The 25661-nt window shown below is 54.5% G+C and overlaps 1 protein-coding gene across 1 annotated transcript; it reads right to left on the bottom strand.

Annotated features, from left to right (window-relative positions):
- Positions 1-372: 372 nt before the first annotated feature.
- LOC131942400 (uncharacterized) lies at positions 373-25234 on the bottom strand. The gene is made up of 6 exons (XM_059302248.1): positions 25138-25234; positions 1621-1713; positions 1349-1434; positions 966-1035; positions 714-824; positions 373-518 (listed from the first exon to the last, which is right to left on the bottom strand). Exons 2-6 carry the CDS (start codon positions 1702-1704, stop codon positions 387-389), a joined length of 483 nt encoding a protein of 160 aa, XP_059158231.1. The 5' UTR covers positions 1705-1713; positions 25138-25234; the 3' UTR covers positions 373-386.
- Between the last annotated feature and the right edge of the window lie 427 nt (positions 25235-25661).

Here is a 25661-nt window from a genome sequence, read left to right as displayed (position 1 = left end):
AAAATGCTGTTTAGTTAACATTATCATAGGCATTCACTTCATGTCTATCATAATATGAAAAGCTTGAGCTCCTGAATTTTAAAATCATGCTACGGAACAGATCTTAGTTTTCTTGAAAGTAGAAAACCGGTTTATTCCATGTGGTCTTCATTGATCGTAGAATATTCATAGAAAAATTACAAAAAATTAAATATTAATGAGGGAGGGGAAGTTTCACCCTATAGGGGGCTAGCAGCATACATTTTGCGTGTAACATACTGATTAAAAAATAACCAAGTAATGCAAGGATTTAGGAGAAAAAAGTCATTACAATTTAACAGGTTTAAATTATTGCACCCTATTAATGAAACAATTTTAAAACAAGCCATGAAATACAATCCATGTTTTTATAAATCAAATTCTTTACTCAACGGGTCATTGATTATTCTTTTATGGATCTCCACAAACAAGGGGACGTAAGTCACAAAGTCCAAGAAATCAATCAATCCTTTGTTTTCTCTGTTAAATTTGTTGAGAACCTGAAATAGAAATTTTAATACTGAGGTCCTTTTCTAGTAAAAGACATTGTTTGTCCGTTTCTCTTAGAAAATTATTTTTAAAAATTTCTTCAGTATCTTGAAGACTGATTTTAAAAAAAAATTTGCTTTAAAAATATTCTTTTTACTATAAATAAAAAGTAAAAACAATAAAGAGGAAAACCAAATATCACTGACATATCTGGTATGTTCTGGTTTTAGACCGCCCGCAGTCAGCTCCACTGCCAGACTAGCTGCTTGTGCTGCCCCTTTAGGCATGTGCTCCGTCTCTAGCAGTTCAAACAGTTCCTACAGCAGACGTTAAGGGGAAATCATTCAGCTAAACTATTAAATTATATTTTCTTGGCAGACATGACAGAAGAAAAAATTAAAGTCTAAGAAAAAATTAAAGAAAGTCTTATGTTATGTTTAGGGAAAGTTAAAACAAACCTTGCACTTTTCCATTTTGATGTCCAAAGCGTTGTAGTTGAAATTGTTGATGAGTTTCCTTATGACAGGGCTGTAGGATTAAACAAGAATTCAGGTGATTTGATTGGTTTTTATTTGAACAGGATATTAATTCAGGTAATCTGATAAACCATTTGAATCTTAGATTTTATTTGTTTTAGACTTTTAATTCTACACAGAAGCAACTGGCAGACTCTTTAGGGCCATGTCTGGGGGTTGGGGGGGCAAGTAATGTTATTGTTAATACTACTTGTACTGTAAGATATATGGTTTGTTAATACTAGTACTGTAAGAATATATGGTTCAACATCTAATGTCAGCATCCTATGGATACAGCTAATGTGAGTACTACCAACAAAACTTACTCAAGTTGTGTGACCTTCTCTGACAGAGCTGCTATAATTGTAAACAATCTAAAGTTGATTCTCTCCCTTCCTGGTAAGTTCAAAACCTGAATAGATAAAAAATGTTTTAAAGATTCAGAATTAATAAAAAAAAATATTTTGGTCAATTAAAACTTTTCCTAAATACAAAAACTCTTACACTAACACTAAAAATTTCTTACACTAACATTAAAAATTTCTAATACTAACATAAAAAATATCTAATACTGATATAAAAAATTTCTTATACTAACGTTGTAGAGGAAGAAAAATTCTTTATCTGTCAGGAGATGGTTGTTTATTTGTTGCAAAGCTTCCTCAACTTCTTCAAGATTCATCTCAAAATCCTGCAGGGTAATCAACGTTAATTAAAATTGGTACGGCCAAGTTCCTAATGAGGCTCATCTAATTAATATTTAAAAATAAAGAGACAATTTAAAATTTGCCATCAGCAGATAAAGGCCATCAGCAGATAAACGCCATCAGCAGATAAAGGCCATCAGCAGATAAAGGCCATCAACTTACAGGGTTGGGCCGCAGCCTGTTGTACAGCTCACTCTGCTGTCGCCTGTAGTCTTCTGGCTGTTTGTTGGCCACGCCCTGCCTCATGAAGAAATGGTTCATACAGAAGGCGTCTGCCAGCAGCTTCTCACCTGAGGGGGTGGGGAGGACACAATCAAGGTGGGGAGGACACAAGGTGGGGAGGACACAAGGTGGGGAGGACACAAGGTGGGGAGGACACAAGGTGGGGAGGACACAATCAAGGTGGGGAGGACACAATCAAGGTGGGGAGGACACAAGGTGGGGAGGACACAATCAAGGTGGGGAGGACACAAGGTGGGGAGGACACAAGGTGGGGAGGACACAATCAAGGTGGGGAGGACACAAGGTGGGGAGGACACAATCAAGGTGGGGAGGACACAATCAAGGTGGGGAGGACACAATCAAGGTGGGGAGGACACAAGGTGGGGAGGACACAATCAAGGTGGGGAGGACACAATCAAGGTGGGGAGGACACAAGGTGGGGAGGACACAATCAAGGTGGGGAGGACACAATCAAGGTGGGGAGGACACAAGGTGGGGAGGACACAAGGTGGGGAGGACACAAGGTGGGGAGGACACAAGGTGGGGAGGACACAAGGTGGGGAGGACACAATCAAGGTGGGGAGGACACAATCAAGGTGGGGAGGACACAATCAAGGTGGGGAGGACACAATCAAGGTGGGGAGGACACAATCAAGGTGGGGAGGACACAATCAAGGTGGGGAGGACACAAGGTGGGGAGGACACAAGGTGGGGAGGACACAATCAAGGTGGGGAGGACACAAGGTGGGGAGGACACAAGGTGGGGAGGACACAATCAAGGTGGGGAGGACACAAGGTGGGGAGGACACAAGGTGGGGAGGACACAAGGTGGGGAGGACACAATCAAGGTGGGGAGGACACAAGGTGGGGAGGACACAAGGTGGGGAGGACACAATCAAGGTGGGGAGGACACAAGGTGGGGAGGACACAAGGTGGGGAGGACACAAGGTGGGGAGGACACAATCAAGGTGGGGAGGACACAATCAAGGTGGGGAGGACACAAGGTGGGGAGGACACAAGGTGGGGAGGACACAATCAAGGTGGGGAGGACACAATCAAGGTGGGGAGGACACAATCAAGGTGGGGAGGACACAATCAAGGTGGGGAGGACACAATCAAGGTGGGGAGGACACAATCAAGGTGGGGAGGACACAAGGTGGGGAGGACACAAGGTGGGGAGGACACAATCAAGGTGGGGAGGACACAAGGTGGGGAGGACACAAGATGGGGAGGACACAAGGTGGGGAGGACACAATCAAGGTGGGGAGGACACAATCAAGGTGGGGAGGACACAATCAAGGTGGGGAGGACACAAGGTGGGGAGGACACAAGGTGGGGAGGACACAATCAAGGTGGGGAGGACACAATCAAGGTGGGGAGGACACAAGGTGGGGAGGACACAAGGTGGGGAGGACACAAGGTGGGGAGGACACAATCAAGGTGGGGAGGACACAATCAAGGTGGGGAGGACACAATCAAGGTGGGGAGGACACAATCAAGGTGGGGAGGACACAATCAAGGTGGGGAGGACACAATCAAGGTGGGGAGGACACAAGGTGGGGAGGACACAATCAAGGTGGGGAGGACACAATCAAGGTGGGGAGGACACAAGGTGGGGAGGACACAATCAAGGTGGGGAGGACACAATCAAGGTGGGGAGGACACAATCAAGGTGGGGAGGACACAATCAAGGTGGGGAGGACACAAGGTGGGGAGGACACAAGGTGGGGAGGACACAATCAAGGTGGGGAGGACACAATCAAGGTGGGGAGGACACAATCAAGGTGGGGAGGACACAATCAAGGTGGGGAGGACACAATCAAGGTGGGGAGGACACAATCAAGGTGGGGAGGACACAAGGTGGGGAGGACACAAGGTGGGGAGGACACAAGGTGGGGAGAACACAATCAAGGTGGGGAGGACACAAGGTGGGGAGGACACAAGGTGGGGAAGACACAAGGTGGGGAGGACACAATCAAGGTGGGGAGGACACAATCAAGGTGGGGAGGACACAATCAAGGTGGGGAGGACACAAGGTGGGGAGGACACAATCAAGGTGGGGAGGACACAATCAGGGTGGGGAGGACACAATCAAGGTGGGGAGGACACAATCAAGGTGGGGAGGACACAATCAAGGTGGGGAGGACACAAGGTGGGGAGGACACAATCAAGGTGGGGAGGACACAAGGTGGGGAGGACACAATCAAGGTGGGGAGGACACAATCAAGGTGGGGAGGACACAATCAAGGTGGGGAGGACACAATCAAGGTGGGGAGGACACAATCAAGGTGGGGAGGACACAAGGTGGGGAGAACACAAGGTGGGGAGGACACAATCAAGGTGGGGAGGACACAATCAAGGTGGGGAGGACACAATCAAGGTGGGGAGGACACAATCAAGGTGGGGAGGACACAATCAAGGTGGGGAGGACACAAGGTGGGGAGGACACAAGGTGGGGAGGACACAAGGTGGGGAGGACACAATCAAGGTGGGGAGGACACAATCAAGGTGGGGAGGACACAATCAAGGTGGGGAGGACACAATCAAGGTGGGGAGGACACAATCAAGGTGGGGAGGACACAATCAAGGTGGGGAGGACACAATCAAGGTGGGGAGGACACAATCAAGGTGGGGAGGACACAATCAAGGTGGGGAGGACACAATCAAGGTGGGGAGGACACAATCAAGGTGGGGAGGACACAATCAAGGTGGGGAGGACACAATCAAGGTGGGGAGGACACAATCAAGGTGGGGAGGACACAATCAAGGTGGGGAGGACACAAGGTGGGGAGGACACAAGGTGGGGAGGACACAAGGTGGGGAGGACACAATCAAGGTGGGGAGGACACAATCAAGGTGGGGAGGACACAAGGTGGGGAGGACACAAGGTGGGGAGGACACAAGGTGGGGAGGACACAATCAAGGTGGGGAGGACACAAGGTGGGGAGGACACAAGGTGGGGAGGACACAAGGTGGGGAGGACACAATCAAGGTGGGGAGGACACAATCAAGGTGGGGAGGACACAATCAAGGTGGGGAGGACACAAGGTGGGGAGGACACAATCAAGGTGGGGAGGACACAATCAAGGTGGGGAGGACACAAGGTGGGGAGGACACAAGGTGGGGAGGACACAATCAAGGTGGGGAGGACACAATCAAGGTGGGGAGGACACAATCAAGGTGGGGAGGACACAATCAAGGTGGGGAGGACACAATCAAGGTGGGGAGGACACAATCAAGGTGGGGAGGACACAAGGTGGGGAGGACACAAGGTGGGGAGGACACAAGGTGGGGAGAACACAATCAAGGTGGGGAGGACACAAGGTGGGGAGGACACAAGGTGGGGAGGACACAAGGTGGGGAGGACACAATCAAGGTGGGGAGGACACAATCAAGGTGGGGAGGACACAAGGTGGGGAGGACACAATCAAGGTGGGGAGGACACAATCAGGGTGGGGAGGACACAATCAAGGTGGGGAGGACACAATCAAGGTGGGGAGGACACAATCAAGGTGGGGAGGACACAAGGTGGGGAGGACACAAGGTGGGGAGGACACAAGGTGGGGAGGACACAATCAAGGTGGGGAGGACACAATCAAGGTGGGGAGGACACAATCAAGGTGGGGAGGACACAATCAAGGTGGGGAGGACACAATCAAGGTGGGGAGGACACAAGGTGGGGAGAACACAAGGTGGGGAGGACACAATCAAGGTGGGGAGGACACAATCAAGGTGGGGAGGACACAATCAAGGTGGGGAGGATACAATCAAGGTGGGGAGGACACAATCAAGGTGGGGAGGACACAATCAAGGTGGGGAGGACACAATCAAGGTGGGGAGGACACAAGGTGGGGAGGACACAAGGTGGGGAGGACACAAGGTGGGGAGGACACAATCAAGGTGGGGAGGACACAATCAAGGTGGGGAGGACACAATCAAGGTGGGGAGGACACAATCAAGGTGGGGAGGACACAATCAAGGTGGGGAGGACACAATCAAGGTGGGGAGGACACAATCAAGGTGGGGAGGACACAATCAAGGTGGGGAGGACACAATCAAGGTGGGGAGGACACAATCAAGGTGGGGAGGACACAATCAAGGTGGGGAGGACACAATCAAGGTGGGGAGGACACAAGGTGGGGAGGACACAATCAAGGTGGGGAGGACACAATCAAGGTGGGGAGGACACAATCAAGGTGGGGAGGACACAATCAAGGTGGGGAGGACACAATCAAGGTGGGGAGGACACAAGGTGGGGAGGACACAAGGTGGGGAGGACACAAGGTGGGGAGGACACAATCAAGGTGGGGAGGACACAAGGTGGGGAGGACACAAGGTGGGGAGGACACAAGGTGGGGAGGACACAATCAAAGTGGGGAGGACACAATCAAGGTGGGGGAGGACACAAGGTGGGGAGGACACAATCAAGGTGGGGAGGACACAATCAAGGTGGGGAGGACACAATCAAGGTGGGGAGGACACAATCAAGGTGGGGGAGGACACAATCAAGGTGGGGAGGACACAATCAAGGTGGGGAGGACACAATCAAGGTGGGGAGGACACAATCAAGGTGGGGAGGACACAATCAAGGTGGGGAGGACACAATCAAGGTGGGGAGGACACAATCAAGGTGGGGAGGACACAATCAAGGTGGGGAGGACACAATCAAGGTGGGGAGGACACAAGGTGGGGAGGACACAATCAAGGTGGGGAGGACACAATCAAGGTGGGGAGGACACAATCAAGGTGGGGAGGACACAAGGTGGGGAGGACACAAGGTGGGGAGGACACAAGGTGGGGAGGACACAAGGTGGGGAGGACACAAGGTGGGGAGGACACAAGGTGGGGAGGACACAAGGTGGGGAGGACACAATCAAGGTGGGGAGGACACAATCAAGGTGGGGAGGACACAATCAAGGTGGGGAGGACACAATCAAGGTGGGGAGGACACAATCAAGGTGGGGAGGACACAATCAAGGTGGGGAGGACACAATCAAGGTGGGGAGGACACAATCAAGGTGGGGAGGACACAAGGTGGGGAGGACACAATCAAGGTGGGGACGACACAATCAAGGTGGGGAGGACACAATCAAGGTGGAGAGGACACAATCAAGGTGGGGAGGACACAATCAAGGTGGGGAGGACACAATCAAGGTGGGGAGGACACAAGGTAGGGAGGACACAATCAAGGTGGGGAGGACACAATCAAGGTGGGGAGGACACAATCAAGGTGGGGAGGACACAATCAAGGTGGGGAGGACACAATCAAGGTGGGGAGGACACAATCAAGGTGGGGAGGACACAATCAAGGTGGGGAGGACACAATCAAGGTGGGGAGGACACAATCAAGGTGGGGAGGACACAATCAAGGTGGGGAGGACACAATCAAGGTGGGGAGGACACAATCAAGGTGGGGAGGACACAATCAAGGTGGGGAGGACACAATCAAGGTGGGGAGGACACAATCAAGGTGGGGAGGACACAATCAAGGTGGGGAGGACACAATCAAGGTGGGGAGGACACAAGGTGGGGAGGACACAAGGTGGGGAGGACACAAGGTGGGGAGGACACAATCAAGGTGGGGAGGACACAATCAAGGTGGGGAGGACACAAGGTGGGGAGGACACAAGGTGGGGAGGACACAAGGTGGGGAGGACACAATCAAGGTGGGGAGGACACAAGGTGGGGAGGACACAAGGTGGGGAGGACACAAGGTGGGGAGGACACAATCAAGGTGGGGAGGACACAATCAAGGTGGGGAGGACACAATCAAGGTGGGGAGGACACAATCAAGGTGGGGAGGACACAAGGTGGGGAGGACACAATCAAGGTGGGGAGGACACAATCAAGGTGGGGAGGACACAAGGTGGGGAGGACACAAGGTGGGGAGGACACAATCAAGGTGGGGAGGACACAATCAAGGTGGGGAGGACACAATCAAGGTGGGGAGGACACAATCAAGGTGGGGAGGACACAATCAAGGTGGGGAGGACACAATCAAGGTGGGGAGGACACAAGGTGGGGAGGACACAAGGTGGGGAGGACACAAGGTGGGGAGAACACAATCAAGGTGGGGAGGACACAAGGTGGGGAGGACACAAGGTGGGGAGGACACAAGGTGGGGAGGACACAATCAAGGTGGGGAGGACACAATCAAGGTGGGGAGGACACAATCAAGGTGGGGAGGACACAAGGTGGGGAGGACACAATCAAGGTGGGGAGGACACAATCAGGGTGGGGAGGACACAATCAAGGTGGGGAGGACACAATCAAGGTGGGGAGGACACAATCAAGGTGGGGAGGACACAAGGTGGGGAGGACACAAGGTGGGGAGGACACAAGGTGGGGAGGACACAATCAAGGTGGGGAGGACACAATCAAGGTGGGGAGGACACAATCAAGGTGGGGAGGACACAATCAAGGTGGGGAGGACACAATCAAGGTGGGGAGGACACAAGGTGGAGAGAACACAAGGTGGGGAGGACACAATCAAGGTGGGGAGGACACAATCAAGGTGGGGAGGACACAATCAAGGTGGGGAGGACACAATCAAGGTGGGGAGGACACAATCAAGGTGGGGAGGACACAATCAAGGTGGGGAGGACACAATCAAGGTGGGGAGGACACAAGGTGGGGAGGACACAAGGTGGGGAGGACACAAGGTGGGGAGGACACAAGGTGGGGAGGACACAATCAAGGTGGGGAGGACACAATCAAGGTGGGGAGGACACAATCAAGGTGGGGAGGACACAATCAAGGTGGGGAGGACACAATCAAGGTGGGGAGGACACAATCAAGGTGGGGAGGACACAATCAAGGTGGGGAGGACACAATCAAGGTGGGGAGGACACAATCAAGGTGGGGAGGACACAATCAAGGTGGGGAGGACACAATCAAGGTGGGGAGGACACAATCAAGGTGGGGAGGACACAAGGTGGGGAGGACACAATCAAGGTGGGGAGGACACAAGGTGGGGAGGACACAATCAAGGTGGGGAGGACACAATCAAGGTGGGGAGGACACAATCAAGGTGGGGAGGACACAATCAAGGTGGGGAGGACACAAGGTGGGGAGGACACAAGGTGGGGAGGACACAAGGTGGGGAGGACACAAGGTGGGGAGGACACAATCAAGGTGGGGAGGACACAAGGTGGGGAGGACACAAGGTGGGGAGGACACAAGGTGGGGAGGACACAATCAAAGTGGGGAGGACACAATCAAGGTGGGGGAGGACACAAGGTGGGGAGGACACAATCAAGGTGGGGAGGACACAATCAAGGTGGGGAGGACACAATCAAGGTGGGGGAGGACACAATCAAGGTGGGGAGGACACAATCAAGGTGGGGAGGACACAATCAAGGTGGGGAGGACACAATCAAGGTGGGGAGGACACAATCAAGGTGGGGAGGACACAATCAAGGTGGGGAGGACACAATCAAGGTGGGGAGGACACAATCAAGGTGGGGAGGACACAAGGTGGGGAGGACACAATCAAGGTGGGGAGGACACAATCAAGGTGGGGAGGACACAATCAAGGTGGGGAGGACACAAGGTGGGGAGGACACAAGGTGGGGAGGACACAAGGTGGGGAGGACACAAGGTGGGGAGGACACAAGGTGGGGAGGACACAAGGTGGGGAGGACACAAGGTGGGGAGGACACAATCAAGGTGGGGAGGACACAATCAAGGTGGGGAGGACACAATCAAGGTGGGGAGGACACAATCAAGGTGGGGAGGACACAATCAAGGTGGGGAGGACACAATCAAGGTGGGGAGGACACAATCAAGGTGGGGAGGACACAATCAAGGTGGGGAGGACACAAGGTGGGGAGGACACAATCAAGGTGGGGACGACACAATCAAGGTGGGGAGGACACAATCAAGGTGGAGAGGACACAATCAAGGTGGGGAGGACACAATCAAGGTGGGGAGGACACAATCAAGGTGGGGAGGACACAAGGTAGGGAGGACACAATCAAGGTGGGGAGGACACAATCAAGGTGGGGAGGACACAATCAAGGTGGGGAGGACACAATCAAGGTGGGGAGGACACAAGGTGGGGAGGACACAATCAAGGTGGGGAGGACACAATCAGGGTGGGGAGGACACAATCAAGGTGGGGAGGACACAATCAAGGTGGGGAGGACACAATCAAGGTGGGGAGGACACAATCAAGGTGGGGAGGACACAAGGTGGGGAGGACACAAGGTGGGGAGGACACAAGGTGGGGAGGACACAATCAAGGTGGGGAGGACACAATCAAGGTGGGGAGGACACAATCAAGGTGGGGAGGACACAAGGTGGGGAGGACACAATCAAGGTGGGGAGGACACAATCAAGGTGGGGAGGACACAATCAAGGTGGGGAGGACACAAGGTGGGGAGGACACAAGGTGGGGAGGACACAAGGTGGGGAGGACACAATCAAGGTGGGGAGGACACAATCAAGGTGGGGAGGACACAATCAAGATGGGGAGGACACAATCAAGGTGGAGAGGACACAATCAAGGTGGGGAGGACACAAGGTGGGGAGGACACAATCAAGGTGGGGAGGACACAATCAAGGTGGGGAGGACACAATCAAGGTGGGGAGGACACAATCAAGGTGGGGAGGACACAATCAAGGTGGGGGAGGACACAATCAAGGTGGGGAGGACACAATCAAGGTGGGGAGGACACAATCAAGGTGGGGAGGACACAATCAAGGTGGGGAGGACACAATCAAGGTGGGGAGGACACAATCAAGGTGGGGAGGACACAATCAAGGTGGGGAGGACACAATCAAGGTGGGGAGGACACAATCAAGGTGGGGAGGACACAATCAAGGTGGGGAGGACACAATCAAGGTGGGGAGGACACAAGGTGGGGAGGACACAAGGTGGGGAGGACACAAGGTGGGGAGGACACAATCAAGGTGGGGAGGACACAAGGTGGGGAGGACACAATCAAAGTGGGGAGGACACAAGGTGGGGAGGACACAATCAAAGTGGGGAGGACACAATCAAGGTGGGGAGGACACAATCAAGGTGGGGAGGACACAATCAAGGTGGGGAGGACACAATCAAGGTGGGGGAGGACACAATCAAGGTGGGGAGGACACAATCAAGGTGGGGAGGACACAATCAAGGTGGGGAGGACACAATCAAGGTGGGGAGGACACAATCAAGGTGGGGAGGACACAAGGTGGGGAGGACACAAGGTGGGGAGGACACAATCAAGGTGGGGAGGACACAAGGTGGGGAGGACACAAGGTGGGGAGGACACAAGGTGGGGAGGACACAATCAAGGTGGGGAGGACACAATCAAGGTGGGGAGGACACAATCAAGGTGGGGAGGACACAAGGTGGGGAGGACACAATCAAGGTGGGGAGGACACAATCAAGGTGGGGAGGACACAATCAAGGTGGGGAGGACACAATCAAGGTGGGGAGGACACAAGGTGGGGAGGACACAAGGTGGGGAGGACACAATCAAGGTGGGGAGGACACAATCAAGGTGGGGAGGACACAATCAAGGTGGGGAGGACACAATCAAGATGGGGAGGACACAATCAAGGTGGAGAGGACACAATCAAGGTGGGGAGGACACAAGGTGGGGAGGACACAATCAAGGTGGGGAGGACACAATCAAGGTGGGGAGGACACAATCAAGGTGGGGAGGACACAATCAAGGTGGGGAGGACACAATCAAGGTGGGGGAGGACACAATCAAGGTGGGGAGGACACAATCAAGGTGGGGAGGACACAATCAAGGTGGGGAGGACACAATCAAGGTGGGGAGGACACAATCAAGGTGGGGAGGACACAATCAAGGTGGGGAGGACACAATCAAGGTGGGGAGGACACAATCAAGGTGGGGAGGACACAATCAAGGTGGGGAGGACACAATCAAGGTGGGGAGGACACAATCAAGGTGGGGAGGACACAAGGTGGGGAGGACACAAGGTGGGGAGGACACAAGGTGGGGAGGACACAATCAAGGTGGGGAGGACACAAGGTGGGGAGGACACAATCAAAGTGGGGAGGACACAAGGTGGGGAGGACACAATCAAAGTGGGGAGGACACAATCAAGGTGGGGAGGACACAATCAAGGTGGGGAGGACACAATCAAGGTGGGGAGGACACAATCAAGGTGGGGAGGACACAATCAAGGTGGGGAGGACACAATCAAGGTGGGGAGGACACAATCAAGGTGGGGAGGACACAAGGTGGGGAGAACACAAGGTGGGGAGGACACAAGGTGGGGAGGACACAATCAAGGTGGGGAGGACACAAGGTGGGGAGGACACAATCAAGGTGGGGAGGACACAATCAAGGTGGGGAGGACACAATCAAGGTGGGGAGGACACAATCAAGGTGGGGAGGACACAATCAAGGTGGGGAGGACACAAGGTGGGGAGAACACAAGGTGGGGAGGACACAATCAAGGTGGGGAGGACACAATCAAGGTGGGGAGGACACAATCAAGGTGGGGAGGACACAATCAAGGTGGGGAGGACACAATCAAGGTGGGGAGGACACAAGGTGGGGAGGACACAAGGTGGGGAGGACACAAGGTGGGGAGGACACAATCAAGGTGGGGAGGACACAATCAAGGTGGGGAGGACACAATCAAGGTGGGGAGGACACAATCAAGGTGGGGAGGACACAATCAAGGTGGGGAGGACACAATCAAGGTGGGGAGGACACAATCAAGGTGGGGAGGACACAATCAAGGTGGGGAGGACACAATCAAGGTGGGGAGGACACAATCAAGGTGGGGAGGACACAATCAAGGTGGGGAGGACACAATCAAGGTGGGGAGGACACAATCAAGGTGGGGAGGACACAATCAAGGTGGGGAGGACACAATCAAGGTGGGGAGGACACAAGGTGGGGAGGACACAAGGTGGGGAGGACACAAGGTGGGGAGGACACAATCAAGGTGGGGAGGACACAATCAAGGTGGGGAGGACACAAGGTGGGGAGGACACAAGGTGGGGAGGACACAAGGTGGGGAGGACACAATCAAGGTGGGGAGGACACAAGGTGGGGAGGACACAAGGTGGGGAGGACACAAGGTGGGGAGGACACAATCAAGGTGGGGAGGACACAATCAAGGTGGGGAGGACACAATCAAGGTGGGGAGGACACAAGGTGGGGAGGACACAATCAAGGTGGGGAGGACACAATCAAGGTGGGGAGGACACAAGGTGGGGAGGACACAAGGTGGGGAGGACACAATCAAGGTGGGGAGGACACAATCAAGGTGGGGAGGACACAATCAAGGTGGGGAGGACACAATCAAGGTGGGGAGGACACAATCAAGGTGGGGAGGACACAATCAAGGTGGGGAGGACACAAGGTGGGGAGGACACAAGGTGGGGAGGACACAAGGTGGGGAGAACACAATCAAGGTGGGGAGGACACAAGGTGGGGAGGACACAAGGTGGGGAGGACACAAGGTGGGGAGGACACAATCAAGGTGGGGAGGACACAATCAAGGTGGGGAGGACACAAGGTGGGGAGGACACAATCAAGGTGGGGAGGACACAATCAGGGTGGGGAGGACACAATCAAGGTGGGGAGGACACAATCAAGGTGGGGAGGACACAATCAAGGTGGGGAGGACACAAGGTGGGGAGGACACAAGGTGGGGAGGACACAAGGTGGGGAGGACACAATCAAGGTGGGGAGGACACAATCAAGGTGGGGAGGACACAATCAAGGTGGGGAGGACACAATCAAGGTGGGGAGGACACAATCAAGGTGGGGAGGACACAAGGTGGGGAGAACACAAGGTGGGGAGGACACAATCAAGGTGGGGAGGACACAATCAAGGTGGGGAGGACACAATCAAGGTGGGGAGGATACAATCAAGGTGGGGAGGACACAATCAAGGTGGGGAGGACACAATCAAGGTGGGGAGGACACAATCAAGGTGGGGAGGACACAAGGTGGGGAGGACACAAGGTGGGGAGGACACAAGGTGGGGAGGACACAATCAAGGTGGGGAGGACACAATCAATGTGGGGAGGACACAATCAAGGTGGGGAGGACACAATCAAGGTGGGGAGGACACAATCAAGGTGGGGAGGACACAATCAAGGTGGGGAGGACACAATCAAGGTGGGGAGGACACAATCAAGGTGGGGAGGACACAATCAAGGTGGGGAGGACACAATCAAGGTGGGGAGGACACAATCAAGGTGGGGAGGACACAATCAAGGTGGGGAGGACACAAGGTGGGGAGGACACAATCAAGGTGGGGAGGACACAATCAAGGTGGGGAGGACACAATCAAGGTGGGGAGGACACAATCAAGGTGGGGAGGACACAATCAAGGTGGGGAGGACACAAGGTGGGGAGGACACAAGGTGGGGAGGACACAAGGTGGGGAGGACACAATCAAGGTGGGGAGGACACAAGGTGGGGAGGACACAAGGTGGGGAGGACACAAGGTGGGGAGGACACAATCAAAGTGGGGAGGACACAATCAAGGTGGGGGAGGACACAAGGTGGGGAGGACACAATCAAGGTGGGGAGGACACAATCAAGGTGGGGAGGACACAATCAAGGTGGGGAGGACACAATCAAGGTGGGGGAGGACACAATCAAGGTGGGGAGGACACAATCAAGGTGGGGAGGACACAATCAAGGTGGGGAGGACACAATCAAGGTGGGGAGGACACAATCAAGGTGGGGAGGACACAATCAAGGTGGGGAGGACACAATCAAGGTGGGGAGGACACAATCAAGGTGGGGAGGACACAATCAAGGTGGGGAGGACACAAGGTGGGGAGGACACAATCAAGGTGGGGAGGACACAATCAAGGTGGGGAGGACACAATCAAGGTGGGGAGGACACAAGGTGGGGAGGACACAAGGTGGGGAGGACACAAGGTGGGGAGGACACAAGGTGGGGAGGACACAAGGTGGGGAGGACACAAGGTGGGGAGGACACAAGGTGGGGAGGACACAATCAAGGTGGGGAGGACACAATCAAGGTGGGGAGGACACAATCAAGGTGGGGAGGACACAATCAAGGTGGGGAGGACACAATCAAGGTGGGGAGGACACAATCAAGGTGGGGAGGACACAATCAAGGTGGGGAGGACACAATCAAGGTGGGGAGGACACAAGGTGGGGAGGACACAATCAAGGTGGGGACGACACAATCAAGGTGGGGAGGACACAATCAAGGTGGAGAGGACACAATCAAGGTGGGGAGGACACAATCAAGGTGGGGAGGACACAATCAAGGTGGGGAGGACACAAGGTAGGGAGGACACAATCAAGGTGGGGAGGACACAATCAAGGTGGGGAGGACACAATCAAGGTGGGGAGGACACAATCAAGGTGGGGAGGACACAATCAAGGTGGGGAGGACACAATCAAGGTGGGGAGGACACAATCAAGGTGGGGAGGACACAATCAAGGTGGGGAGGACACAATCAAGGTGGGGAGGACACAATCAAGGTGGGGAGGACACAATCAAGGTGGGGAGGACACAATCAAGGTGGGGAGGACACAATCAAGGTGGGGAGGACACAATCAAGGTGGGGAGGACACAATCAAGGTGGGGAGGACACAATCAAGGTGGGGAGGACACAATCAAGGTGGGGAGGACACAAGGTGGGGAGGACACAAGGTGGGGAGGACACAAGGTGGGGAGGACACAATCAAGGTGGGGAGGACACAATCAAGGTGGGGAGGACACAAGGTGGGGAGGACACAAGGTGGGGAGGACACAAGGTGGGGAGGACACAATCAAGGTGGGGAGGACACAAGGTGGGGAGGACACAAGGTGGGGAGGACACAAGGTGGGGAGGACACAATCAAGGTGGGGAGGACACAATCAAGGTGGGGAGGACACAATCAAGGTGGGGAGGACACAATCAAGGTGGGGAGGACACAAGGTGGGGAGGACACAATCAAGGTGGGGAGGACACAATCAAGGTGGGGAGGACACAAGGTGGGGAGGACACAAGGTGGGGAGGACACAATCAAGGTGGGGAGGACACAATCAAGGTGGGGAGGACACAATCAAGGTGGGGAGGACACAATCAAGGTGGGGAGGACACAATCAAGGTGGGGAGGACACAATCAAGGTGGGGAGGACACAAGGTGGGGAGGACACAAGGTGGGGAGGACACAAGGTGGGGAGAACACAATCAAGGTGGGGAGGACACAAGGTGGGGAGGACACAAGGTGGGGAGGACACAAGGTGGGGAGGACACAATCAAGGTGGGGAGGACACAATCAAGGTGGGGAGGACACAATCAAGGTGGGGAGGACACAAGGTGGGGAGGACACAATCAAGGTGGGGAGGACACAATCAGGGTGGGGAGGACACAATCAAGGTGGGGAGGACACAATCAAGGTGGGGAGGACACAATCAAGGTGGGGAGGACACAAGGTGGGGAGGACACAAGGTGGGGAGGACACAAGGTGGGGAGGACACAATCAAGGTGGGGAGGACACAATCAAGGTGGGGAGGACACAATCAAGGTGGGGAGGACACAATCAAGGTGGGGAGGACACAATCAAGGTGGGGAGGACACAAGGTGGAGAGAACACAAGGTGGGGAGGACACAATCAAGGTGGGGAGGACACAATCAAGGTGGGGAGGACACAATCAAGGTGGGGAGGACACAATCAAGGTGGGGAGGACACAATCAAGGTGGGGAGGACACAATCAAGGTGGGGAGGACACAATCAAGGTGGGGAGGACACAAGGTGGGGAGGACACAAGGTGGGGAGGACACAAGGTGGGGAGGACACAATCAAGGTGGGGAGGACACAATCAAGGTGGGGAGGACACAATCAAGGTGGGGAGGACACAATCAAGGTGGGGAGGACACAATCAAGGTGGGGAGGACACAATCAAGGTGGGGAGGACACAATCAAGGTGGGGAGGACACAATCAAGGTGGGGAGGACACAATCAAGGTGGGGAGGACACAATCAAGGTGGGGAGGACACAATCAAGGTGGGGAGGACACAATCAAGGTGGGGAGGACACAATCAAGGTGGGGAGGACACAAGGTGGGGAGGACACAATCAAGGTGGGGAGGACACAATCAAGGTGGGGAGGACACAATCAAGGTGGGGAGGACACAATCAAGGTGGGGAGGACACAATCAAGGTGGGGAGGACACAATCAAGGTGGGGAGGACACAAGGTGGGGAGGACACAAGGTGGGGAGGACACAAGGTGGGGAGGACACAATCAAGGTGGGGAGGACACAAGGTGGGGAGGACACAAGGTGGGGAGGACACAAGGTGGGGAGGACACAATCAAAGTGGGGAGGACACAATCAAGGTGGGGGAGGACACAAGGTGGGGAGGACACAATCAAGGTGGGGAGGACACAATCAAGGTGGGGAGGACACAATCAAGGTGGGGAGGACACAATCAAGGTGGGGGAGGACACAATCAAGGTGGGGAGGACACAATCAAGGTGGGGAGGACACAATCAAGGTGGGGAGGACACAATCAAGGTGGGGAGGACACAATCAAGGTGGGGAGGACACAATCAAGGTGGGGAGGACACAATCAAGGTGGGGAGGACACAATCAAGGTGGGGAGGACACAAGGTGGGGAGGACACAATCAAGGTGGGGAGGACACAAGGTGGGGAGGACACAAGGTGGGGAGGACACAAGGTGGGGAGGACACAAGGTGGGGAGGACACAAGGTGGGGAGGACACAATCAAGGTGGGGAGGACACAATCAAGGTGGGGAGGACACAATCAAGGTGGGGAGGACACAATCAAGGTGGGGAGGACACAATCAAGGTGGGGAGGACACAATCAAGGTGGGGAGGACACAATCAAGGTGGGGAGGACACAATCAAGGTGGGGAGGACACAAGGTGGGGAGGACACAATCAAGGTGGGGACGACACAATCAAGGTGGGGAGGACACAATCAAGGTGGAGAGGACACAATCAAGGTGGGGAGGACACAATCAAGGTGGGGAGGACACAATCAAGGTGGGGAGGACACAAGGTAGGGAGGACACAATCAAGGTGGGGAGGACACAATCAAGGTGGGGAGGACACAATCAAGGTGGGGAGGACACAATCAAGGTGGGGAGGACACAAGGTGGGGAGGACACAATCAAGGTGGGGAGGACACAATCAGGGTGGGGAGGACACAATCAAGGTGGGGAGGACACAATCAAGGTGGGGAGGACACAATCAAGGTGGGGAGGACACAATCAAGGTGGGGAGGACACAAGGTGGGGAGGACACAAGGTGGGGAGGACACAAGGTGGGGAGGACACAATCAAGGTGGGGAGGACACAATCAAGGTGGGGAGGACACAATCAAGGTGGGGAGGACACAAGGTGGGGAGGACACAATCAAGGTGGGGAGGACACAATCAAGGTGGGGAGGACACAATCAAGGTGGGGAGGACACAAGGTGGGGAGGACACAAGGTGGGGAGGACACAAGGTGGGGAGGACACAATCAAGGTGGGGAGGACACAATCAAGGTGGGGAGGACACAATCAAGATGGGGAGGACACAATCAAGGTGGAGAGGACACAATCAAGGTGGGGAGGACACAAGGTGGGGAGGACACAATCAAGGTGGGGAGGACACAATCAAGGTGGGGAGGACACAATCAAGGTGGGGAGGACACAATCAAGGTGGGGAGGACACAATCAAGGTGGGGGAGGACACAATCAAGGTGGGGAGGACACAATCAAGGTGGGGAGGACACAATCAAGGTGGGGAGGACACAATCAAGGTGGGGAGGACACAATCAAGGTGGGGAGGACACAATCAAGGTGGGGAGGACACAATCAAGGTGGGGAGGACACAATCAAGGTGGGGAGGACACAATCAAGGTGGGGAGGACACAATCAAGGTGGGGAGGACACAATCAAGGTGGGGAGGACACAAGGTGGGGAGGACACAAGGTGGGGAGGACACAAGGTGGGGAGGACACAATCAAGGTGGGGAGGACACAAGGTGGGGAGGACACAATCAAAGTGGGGAGGACACAAGGTGGGGAGGACACAATCAAAGTGGGGAGGACACAATCAAGGTGGGGAGGACACAATCAAGGTGGGGAGGACACAATCAAGGTGGGGAGGACACAATCAAGGTGGGGGAGGACACAATCAAGGTGGGGAGGACACAATCAAGGTGGGGAGGACACAATCAAGGTGGGGAGGACACAATCAAGGTGGGGAGGACACAATCAAGGTGGGGAGGACACAAGGTGGGGAGGACACAAGGTGGGGAGGACACAATCAAGGTGGGGAGGACACAAGGTGGGGAGGACACAAGGTGGGGAGGACACAAGGTGGGGAGGACACAATCAAGGTGGGGAGGACACAATCAAGGTGGGGAGGACACAATCAAGGTGGGGAGGACACAAGGTGGGGAGGACACAATCAAGGTGGGGAGGACACAATCAAGGTGGGGAGGACACAATCAAGGTGGGGAGGACACAATCAAGGTGGGGAGGACACAAGGTGGGGAGGACACAAGGTGGGGAGGACACAATCAAGGTGGGGAGGACACAATCAAGGTGGGGAGGACACAATCAAGGTGGGGAGGACACAATCAAGATGGGGAGGACACAATCAAGGTGGAGAGGACACAATCAAGGTGGGGAGGACACAAGGTGGGGAGGACACAATCAAGGTGGGGAGGACACAATCAAGGTGGGGAGGACACAATCAAGGTGGGGAGGACACAATCAAGGTGGGGAGGACACAATCAAGGTGGGGGAGGACACAATCAAGGTGGGGAGGACACAATCAAGGTGGGGAGGACACAATCAAGGTGGGGAGGACACAATCAAGGTGGGGAGGACACAATCAAGGTGGGGAGGACACAATCAAGGTGGGGAGGACACAATCAAGGTGGGGAGGACACAATCAAGGTGGGGAGGACACAATCAAGGTGGGGAGGACACAATCAAGGTGGGGAGGACACAATCAAGGTGGGGAGGACACAAGGTGGGGAGGACACAAGGTGGGGAGGACACAAGGTGGGGAGGACACAATCAAGGTGGGGAGGACACAAGGTGGGGAGGACACAATCAAAGTGGGGAGGACACAAGGTGGGGAGGACACAATCAAAGTGGGGAGGACACAATCAAGGTGGGGAGGACACAATCAAGGTGGGGAGGACACAATCAAGGTGGGGAGGACACAATCAAGGTGGGGGAGGACACAATCAAGGTGGGGAGGACACAATCAAGGTGGGGAGGACACAATCAAGGTGGGGAGGACACAATCAAGGTGGGGAGGACACAATCAAGGTGGGGAGGACACAAGGTGGGGAGGACACAAGGTGGGGAGGACACAATCAAGGTGGGGAGGACACAATCAAGGTGGGGAGGACACAAGGTGGGGAGGACACAAGGTGGGGAGGACACAAGGTGGGGAGGACACAATCAAGGTGGGGAGGACACAAGGTGGGGAGGACACAAGGTGGGGAGGACACAAGGTGGGGAGGACACAATCAAGGTGGGGAGGACACAATCAGGGTGGGGAGGACACAATCAAGGTGGGGAGGACACAATCAAGGTGGGGAGGACACAAGGTGGAGAGGACACAATCAAGGTGGGGAGGACACAATCAAGGTGGGGAGGACACAAGGTGGGGAGGACACAATCAAGGTGGGGAGGACACAATCAAGGTGGGGAGGACACAATCAAGGTGGGGAGGACACAATCAAGGTGGGGAGGACACAAGGTGGGGAGGACACAAGGTGGGGAGGACACAAGGTGGGGAGGACACAATCAAGGTGGGGAGGACACAATCAAGGTGGGGAGGACACAATCAAGGTGGGGAGGACACAATCAAGGTGGGGAGGACACAATCAAGATGGGGAGGACACAATCAAGGTGGGGAGGACACAATCAAGGTGGGGAGGACACAATCAAGGTGGGGAGGACACAATCAAGGTGGGGAGGACACAATCAAGGTGGGGAGGACACAATCAAGGTGGGGAGGACACAATCAAGGTGGGGAGGACACAATCAAGGTGGGGAGGACACAATCAAGGTGGGGAGGACACAATCAAGGTGGGGACGACACAATCAAGGTGGGGACGACACAATCAAGGTGGGGAGGACACAATCAAGGTGGAGAGGACACAATCAAGGTGGGGAGGACACAATCAAGGTGGGGAGGACACAATCAAGGTGGGGAGGACACAATCAAGGTGGGGAGGACACAATCAAGGTGGGGAGGACACAATCAAGGTGGGGAGGACACAATCAAGGTGGGGAGGACACAATCAAGGTGGGGAGGACACAATCAAGGTGGGGAGGACACAATCAAGGTGGGGAGGACACAATCAAGGTGGGGAGGACACAATCAAGGTGGGGAGGACACAAGGTGGGGAGGACACAATCAAGGTGGGGAGGACACAATCAAGGTGGGGAGGACACAATCAAGGTGGGGAGGACACAAGGTGGGGAGGACACAAGGTGGGGAGGACACAAGGTGGGGAGGACACAATCAAGGTGGGGAGGACACTATCAAGGTGGGGAGGACACAAGGTGGGGAGGACACAAGGTGGGGAGGACACAAGGTGGGGAGGACACAAGGTGGGGAGAACACAATCAAGGTGGGGAGGACACAATCAAGGTGGGGAGGACACAAGGTGGGGAGGACACAATCAAGGTGGGGAGGACACAATCAAGGTGGGGAGGACACAATCAAGGTGGGGAGGACACAATCAAGGTGGGGAGGACACAATCAAGGTGGGGAGGACACAATCAAGGTGGGGAGGACACAATCAAGGTGGGGAGGACACAATCATGGTGGGGAGGACACAAGGTGGGGAGGACACAAGGTGGGGAGGACACAAGGTGGGGAGGACACAAGGTGGGGAGGACACAATCAAGGTGGGGAGGACACAAGGTGGGGAGGACACAATCAAGGTGGGGAGGACACAATCAAGGTGGGGAGGACACAATCAAGGTGGGGAGGACACAATCAAGGTGGGGAGGACACAATCAAGGTGGGGAGGACACAATCAAGGTGGGGAGGACACAATCAAGGTGGGGAGGACACAATCAAGGTGGGGAGGACACACTCAAGGTGGGGAGGACACAATCAAGGTGGGGAGGACACAATCAAGGTGGGGAGGACACAAGGTGGGGAGGACACAATCAAGGTGGGGAGGACACAATCAAGGTGGGGAGGACACAAGGTGGGGAGGACACAAGGTGGGGAGGACACAAGGTGGGGAGGACACAAGGTGGGGAGGACACAATCAAGGTGGGGAGGACACAATCAAGGTGGGGAGGACACAATCAAGGTGGGGAGGACACAATCAAGGTGGGGAGGACACAATCAAGGTGGGGAGGACACAATCAAGGTGGGGAGGACACAATCAAGGTGGGGAGGACACAATCAAGGTGGGGAGGACACAATCAAGGTGGGGAGGACACAATCAAGGTGGGGAGGACACAAGGTGGGGAGGACACAATCAAGGTGGGGAGGACACAATCAAGGTGGGGAGGACACAATCAAGGTGGGGAGGACACAATCAAGGTGGGGAGGACACAATCAAGGTGGGGAGGACACAATCAAGGTGGGGAGGACACAAGGTGGGGAGGACACAAGGTGGAGATGACACATCAAGGTGGGGAGGACACAATCAAGGTGGGGAGGACACAATCAAGGTGGGGAGGACACAATCAAGGTGGGGAGGACACAATCAAGGTGGGGAGGACACAAGGTGGAGAGGACACAATCAAGGTGGGGAGGACACAATCAAGGTGGGGAGGACACAATCAAGGTGGGGAGGACACAATCAAGGTGGGGAGGACACAAGGTGGAGAGGACACAATCAAGGTGGGGAGGACACAATCAAGGTGGGGAGGACACAATCAAGGTGGGGAGGACACAATCAAGGTGGGGAGGACACAATCAAGGTGGGGAGGACACAATCAAGGTGGGGAGGACACAATCAAGGTGGGGAGGACACAATCAAGGTGGGGAGGACACAATCAAGGTGGGGAGGACACAATCAAGGTGGGGAGGACACAATCAAGGTGGGGAGGACACAATCAAGGTGGGGAGGACACAATCAAGGTGGGGAGGACACAAGGTGGGGAGGACACAATCAAGGTGGGGAGGACACAATCAAGGTGGGGAGGACACAAGGTGGGGAGGACACAAGGTGGGGGAGGACACAAGGTGGGGAGGACACAATCAAGGTGGGGAGGACACAATCAAGGTGGGGAGGACACAATCAAGGTGGGGAGGACACAATCAAGGTGGGGAGGACACAATCAAGGTGGGGAGGACACAATCAAGGTGGGGAGGACACAAGGTGGGGAGGACACAAGGTGGGGAGGACACAATCAGGGTGGGGAGGACACAATCAAGGTGGGGAGGACACAATCAAGGTGGGGAGGACACAATCAAGGTGGGGAGGACACAATCAAGGTGGGGAGGACACAAGGTGGGGAGGACACAATCAAGGTGGGGAGGACACAATCAAGGTGGGGAGGACACAAGGTGGGGAGGACACAATCAAGGTGGGGAGGACACAATCAAGGTGGGGAGGACACAATCAAGGTGGGGAGGACACAATCAAGGTGGGGAGGACACAAGGTGGGGAGGACACAATCAAGGTGGGGAGGACACAATCAAGGTGGGGAGGACACAATCAAGGTGGAGAGGACACAATCAAGGTGGGGAGGACACAATCAAGGTGGGGAGGACACAATCAAGGTGGGGAGGACACAAGGTGGAGAGGACACAATCAAGGTGGGGAGGACACAATCAAGGTGGGGAGGACACAATCAAGGTGGGGAGGACACAATCAAGGTGGGGAGGACACAATCAAGGTGGGGAGGACACAATCAAGGTGGGGAGGACACAATCAAGGTGGGGAGGACACAAGGTGGGGAGGACACAAGGTGGGGAGGACACAATCAAGGTGGGGAGGACACAAGGTGGGGAGGACACAATCAAGGTGGAGAGGACACAATCAAGGTGGGGAGGACACAATCAAGGTGGGGAGGACACAATCAAGGTGGGGAGGACACAATCAAGGTGGGGGAGGACACAATCAAGGTGGGGAGGACACAAGGTGGGGAGGACACAATCAAGGTGGGGAGGACACAATCAAGGTGGGGAGGACACAAGGTGGGGAGGACACAAGGTGGGGAGGACACAAGGTGGGGAGGACACAAGGTGGGGAGGACACAATTAAGGTGGGGAGGACACAAGGTGGGGGAGGACACAATCAAGGTGGGGAGGACACAATCAAGGTGGGGAGGACACAATCAAGGTGGGGAGGACACAATCAAGGTGGGGAGGACACAAGGTGGGGAGGACACAATCAAGGTGGGGAGGACACAATCAAGGTGGGGAGGACACAAGGTGGGGAGGACACAATCAAGGTGGGGAGGACACAAGGTGGGGAGGACACAATCAAGGTGGGGAGGACACAAGGTGGGGAGGACACAATCAAGGTGGGGAGGACACAAGGTGGGGAGGACACAAGGTGGGGAGGACACAAGGTGGGGAGGACACAAGGTGGAGAGGACACAATCAAGGTGGGGAGGACACAATCAAGGTGGGGAGGACACAAGGTGGGGAGGACACAAGGTGGGGAGGACACAAGGTGGGGAGGACACAAGGTGGGGAGGACACAAGGTGGGGAGGACACAATCAAGGTGGGGAGGACACAAGGTGGGGAGGACACAAGGTGGGGAGGACACAAGGTGGGGAGGACACAATCAAGGTGGGGAGGACACAAGGTGGGGAGGACACAAGGTGGGGAGGACACAATCAAGGTGGGGAGGACACAAGGTGGGGAGGACACAAGGTGGGGAGGACACAAGGTGGGGAGGACACAATCAAGGTGGGGAGGACACAATCAAGGTGGGGAGGACACAATCAAGGTGGGGAGGACACAATCAAGGTGGGGAGGACACAATCAAGGTGGGGAGGACACAATCAAGGTGGGGAGGACACAAGGTGGGGAGGACACAAGGTGGGGAGGACACAAGGTGGGGAGGACACAATCAAGGTGCTAACAAACAGCCTTAGTAAATTAACAGTTGGTTAATAATTACAGTCTATGGACTGCCATTAGTTTGGTTAATAAAAAACAACTATTGTCGTTTTGTAAAAATTATTTACTCACCAAAAATGACTATACTACTAAACTATAATTACCTGAAGTTTGAAAGTTTTCAGAGGTGAGTAACCTACCTGCTATCTGTTCAACCCGGTTTTGTATTTCTTTGACCTTGACCTTGAGTATATCTATTTCAGATTCCAACAGTTTGAGCTCTGGTTCTTGACACATCTGTGAAAAAAATAAATAAATCACAACCTTATTTTAAAACCAAATTGTTGGAGTTGTCATGCAAGTGATCAGTCAAGAGGTCTAAGTCACTCCTAGATGTTGAATGTTGACTGATGGTAATGTTATCCACCACTCTGTCAGTCTCCCAACGTGCCAATAGCCCCAAAAACCCACAATGTGCCAATAGCCACAAAGGCCCACAATGTGCCAATAGCCACAAAGGCCCACAATGTGCCAATAGCCACAAAGGCCCACAATGTGCCAATAGCCACAAAGGCCCACAATGTGCCAATAGCCACAAAGGCCCACAATGTGCCAATAGCCACAAAGGCCCACAATGTGCCAATAGCCACAAAAACCCACAATGTGCCAATAGCCACAAAAACCCACAATGTGCCAATAGCCACAAACACCCACAATGTGCCAA

Source organism: Physella acuta, unplaced genomic scaffold, assembly GCF_028476545.2.
Source record: "Physella acuta isolate Inbredline_101_S28 unplaced genomic scaffold, ASM2847654v3 ptg000405l, whole genome shotgun sequence".
Taxonomy (NCBI): domain Eukaryota; kingdom Metazoa; phylum Mollusca; class Gastropoda; family Physidae; genus Physella; species Physella acuta.
This window is presented reverse-complemented; position numbering and strand designations above follow the sequence as displayed.

Bases quoted from the DNA above. Each gene is read 5' to 3' on its own strand.
- LOC131942400 (XM_059302248.1), bottom strand. From the start codon at position 1,704: ATGAATCTTGAAGAAGTTGAGGAAGCTTTGCAACAAATAAACAACCAT. The intron at 825-965 runs GTTTGTTTTAAC...CGTCTGCTGTAG, and splicing joins TCAAAATGGAAAAGTGCAAG to GAACTGTTTGAACTGCTAGA. The intron at 519-713 runs GTCAGTGATATT...TTTCTATTTCAG, and splicing joins AACCAGAACATACCAGATAT to GTTCTCAACAAATTTAACAG.